This window comes from Chrysochloris asiatica, unplaced genomic scaffold, assembly GCF_000296735.1.
Source record: "Chrysochloris asiatica unplaced genomic scaffold, ChrAsi1.0 scaffold00083, whole genome shotgun sequence".
NCBI lineage: Eukaryota > Metazoa > Chordata > Mammalia > Afrosoricida > Chrysochloridae > Chrysochloris > Chrysochloris asiatica.
In genome coordinates this window covers 2,344,845-2,348,882 of record NW_006408601.1, presented here as the reverse complement: position 1 = coordinate 2,348,882, position 4,038 = coordinate 2,344,845, and the positions used below count along the sequence as shown (strand labels likewise).

Genomic DNA, 4,038 nt, shown 5'->3' with positions numbered 1-4,038 from the left:
TGACTTACAACAGGGTTCTCTTCTAATCACTCTGTCATATGTCAGTTCTGACATAAATAAGATACCTCATTTAAAAAATTATTATTAGTATTTATAAATCATAACATTGAACATCTGTGAATGAATATCTGAGAATGATAACAGCAGCAAATTATGTGCTGCAACGTGGCATGTAGTACATATTACTGACAATAAGATATAAAAAATCCCAAACCAAACAGATAGTCCTAAATGTGTGTCATCATAACCTAAATATGTCGTAAGTTGAGGACTACCTGTATTTATTTTCATCCAATTTGTGACATTTGTATGTGTAATATTTTATAATCTGTTCACCACTTAAAAAAATATGTCACAACAGTATCAGAAAAAATATAAAATTCTGTGACTATTTTTTTCTGCTTGGACTAGACTTAAAGGTCAATACTACTCTTTTATGTAGGTTGTGGGTGCTACATGTGTGCTTTCAAAGCAGTAGTGTGAGGAAGCCTCAAGTGGGATGGCAGGACGGCCTCATCCTTATGACAGTAACTCCAGTGATCCAGAGAATTGGGATCGGAAATTGCATAGTAGACCTCGTAAACTTTGTAAACATTCAAGGTAGGTAAAAAGATGTATTTCACATAACAAAATGTTGATAAAACTCATTGTGATGACTTTACTGCATTTGGTTGTGGCAAGTCCTGTCAGAGGTTAAGGGATGGTTTACAAAATATTAGGAATGTTTATATTTTTCCGTAAATAATGTTTAGAGAAACAAGTCTTTTGAATTTTCCTTTATTTATATTTGTATTTGTTTGAATTATTTTTATTTCAGAATAAGGATAAAATCTCAATTACCCCATGAATCAATACTACTACTTACCTACTTGAGAACTCTGATAAAACAAGTAGTTCTTTATAATTAAAATTTTATAATAAAAGTTTACTTAATGCTCTTAAATACTTTGTGTATGCAGATTACACATGGTAATTTATAGGCTTATGTCAGTATTTGACTCCATACATTTTTTATGATGTAAATATATTAATATCATGTTGCCATCCAAGACCTACTAGGAAAATTAATCTGTTTGAGCTCTTCTAATTCAGTTAAAACTTTGATGTACCAAATACAATTTGTTCAAAAGTTTCAGCCCATTTATATGTTATTTTTATAGCTTTCATTTTGTGCTTTGTGAATTAATGAGGAGCATTTTATTTAGACCACTCTTTGATCTGATATTTTAGGGTGTTTATTGACAACTTATAAGCTTCACATATTACAGGTATGTAAGCATGTTTTTATGAAGGGTTTTACTTTATGAATGTTATTTACAGGATATTAATGAATATTTAACTGACTTGAATATATATAATTTTCTGAGCATTGTTAATTAACACCAACATCCTTGAGAAACAGTAAAACATGCATGAAGCTGAAAGCCTTTTTATAATTGTAAAGGAGTAGTTAAGACTCCTAGGAGCTCTGGTAGCGTAGTGGTTACGAATTGGGCTGTGAGCCGCAAGGTCAGCAGTTCGAAACTATCAGCTGTTCCGCGGGAGAAAGATGAGGCTTTCTGCTCCCGTAAAGATTTCCAGCCTCGGAAACCCTGTACAGGGTCGCTGTGAGTCGGAACTGACTCCACGATACATAACAACAACAAGTTAAGTCTCCTAATACGAGGTCCAGCTTTCCTTTTTACTTTTAACATGGTTGAGGTTGAATTTATTTATTAGTACATATCAAATGATAGGTGTGCTTTTTAGTTTGTTTTGTGTATATTTTATTTAACTGGCACTGTAATTCTCTTTCTCCACTTTATGTTTAATGATCTTCTCTTAGAGATTAAAGGGTGCCAGAAATGGCACTCATTATCTCTACCACAGCATTCTCTACTTCTCAACTGGGTCTGATAATTCATTCTAGTGGCCATACAGAACTAAGACACCATACTCACAGTTACAGTTTAGGGTCAGAAATATTTAGGGTACAGTTCTTTCAGTCAAGACAACCTCTCTTCTGCCATGCCCACTGGCAGGCCTCTGTCTGGCCCTAGGCCCTTGGCCTAAATGCTCACAGGGCACATAACTCCTCAGATTGAAGGCACTTGGCTTGAGCTCTGTGAGTTAGCAAACCTAGTTCCCACACTTAGTGCCTGGAGGCACCCTACTGCACATGTGAGCCTCCTGCTCAAAGGCTGACTCAGCTTTACTTGCTCTGGGGATTGGGAAGCGCATGGTTCTGTCTCATACTCTCTTGATTCTGCTGCTGGTGTTCCTCTGTGTCAGAACTTTCTGTTCTTGGGTTAAGGAGGTTCAATGCACAGAAATCACAGGGCCCAAAGAGCATGGTCTACTCCTGGTTTTTTTTCTTTGATGGTAGTGATATAATTATAATCCTATTAACATATTTTCCCACTTTCTGTTACCCAGACCCACCAGGGAAAAAAGTCATTTGGTGGGAGTTACAAAGACTATGGGTAGAAAAGCCATATGAAGTAATTCACTGCACTGCAAAAGGACATTAGATTGATCACATAAAGTAGGGGACTATATTTATATCTGCTATGGTGTGTATTTTTTTTGTCAGGTGAATTATGTTATGTTTCCTAGTTCTTGATTTTTTGTTTTTTAGCTGATGTACAGTACTGTATCATATAATGCAGGGATGACAAAGGTGAACATATAATGGGAAAATTTATAAAAACTAATAGCACATGTAGTGCTCAATTTAGGACAGAGTTCTATGTTAACAATGCTGTTGTCATAGTGTGATGTAAGTTCAATACCTATTTTTCATTATTATTTACTTTTTTATTGATTTATTTACTTTTATTATTGTCTTTATGCACCCAATTTTTATAGATCTTTGGGGTTAGTATGAGAATGGTAACATCAGCAAATTATACTCTCCAACATCTTATGTGGTACATATTACTAATGATTACATATTGTCATGTGCTGTTGAGTCAATTACAACTCATATCTACCCTGTATAGGTTTCCAAGAGTGACTGGTGGGTTTGGACCACTGACATTGAAGCAACAGTCCAGTGCTTATTCTAAAGCACCAGGCCATTACTAATGATGTTGTTGTTGTTACGTGCTTTAGAGTCAGTTCTGACTCATAGCTACCCTGTATAGAGTTTCCAACTCGTGGCTGGTAGGTTTGAACTGCCAACCTTGCAGTTAGCAGTCCAATGCTTATCCTGCAGTGCCATTACTGATTTGTTGTTATTAGGTGCCATCGAGTCAGTACTGACTCATAGTGACCCTATGTACAACAGAACAAAACACTGCCTGGTCCTGGGCCAACCTCACAGTTGTTGCTATGCTACAGTACTGATGTTGTTGTTGTTAAGTGCCATTGAGTTGATTCCGACCCATAGCCACCCTGTATAGGGTTTCCGAGGAGCAGCTGGTTAGCTTGAACCTTGCAATTCAAATGACTTTGCAGTTTGAGGGATTAGCCCACAGTGCCCCACACCAAGACTACACATTACTGATAGACATACTGAAAGAAAGAAAGAGAGAACAGTTTAAGTTGACTTATTAAAATTCTAATGTCATAAGTGGGGGCAGTAACTACTTTTTTTTTTGTTGCTGCTCTTTCACGAATTACTGTGCCTCTTTTTGATATCTCTAGCATTGGTAACTGGGTAGTACTATTGGTGTTACTGTTTTCTGGCAAACTGCAGCTTTACTGTAAAAATAGCATGGGGGCAGCGTCTGACCTCCTTTGACGTCACAGAGTTAGAGGAGAATCAAACTCAACATCATCAAAAGCCAATTCCTATGAAGCAGAGGTCACACTTGCCTCCACACTCCACCCTTCTTTACCAATTCTGACACCAATTGTCCTTCCCACAGCACTCTACTTCTCTACCACTGCCTACAATTTGTTGCCGTGGCCACCTAGAACTCACAGACAATACACATGATTATGTGGTTTATTAGAGAATTGTTGTTGTTGTTGTTGTCATCAGGTGCCATCGAGTCGGAACCGACTCATAGCGACCCCATGCACAGCAGAACGGACCCCATGCACAGCAGAACG

General features: G+C 37.3%; 1 protein-coding gene across 1 annotated transcript in view; it reads left to right on the top strand.

Annotated features, from left to right (window-relative positions):
- The first annotated feature begins 499 nt into the window (after window positions 1-499).
- Window positions 500-4,038, top strand: part of BTBD10 (BTB (POZ) domain containing 10) — a 65,291-nt gene continuing 61,752 nt past the window's right edge. The window contains exon 1 of the mRNA XM_006865825.1: window positions 500-600. Coding sequence (XP_006865887.1) covers window positions 500-600 — 101 coding nt within the window. The remainder of the gene's footprint in view (window positions 601-4,038) is intronic.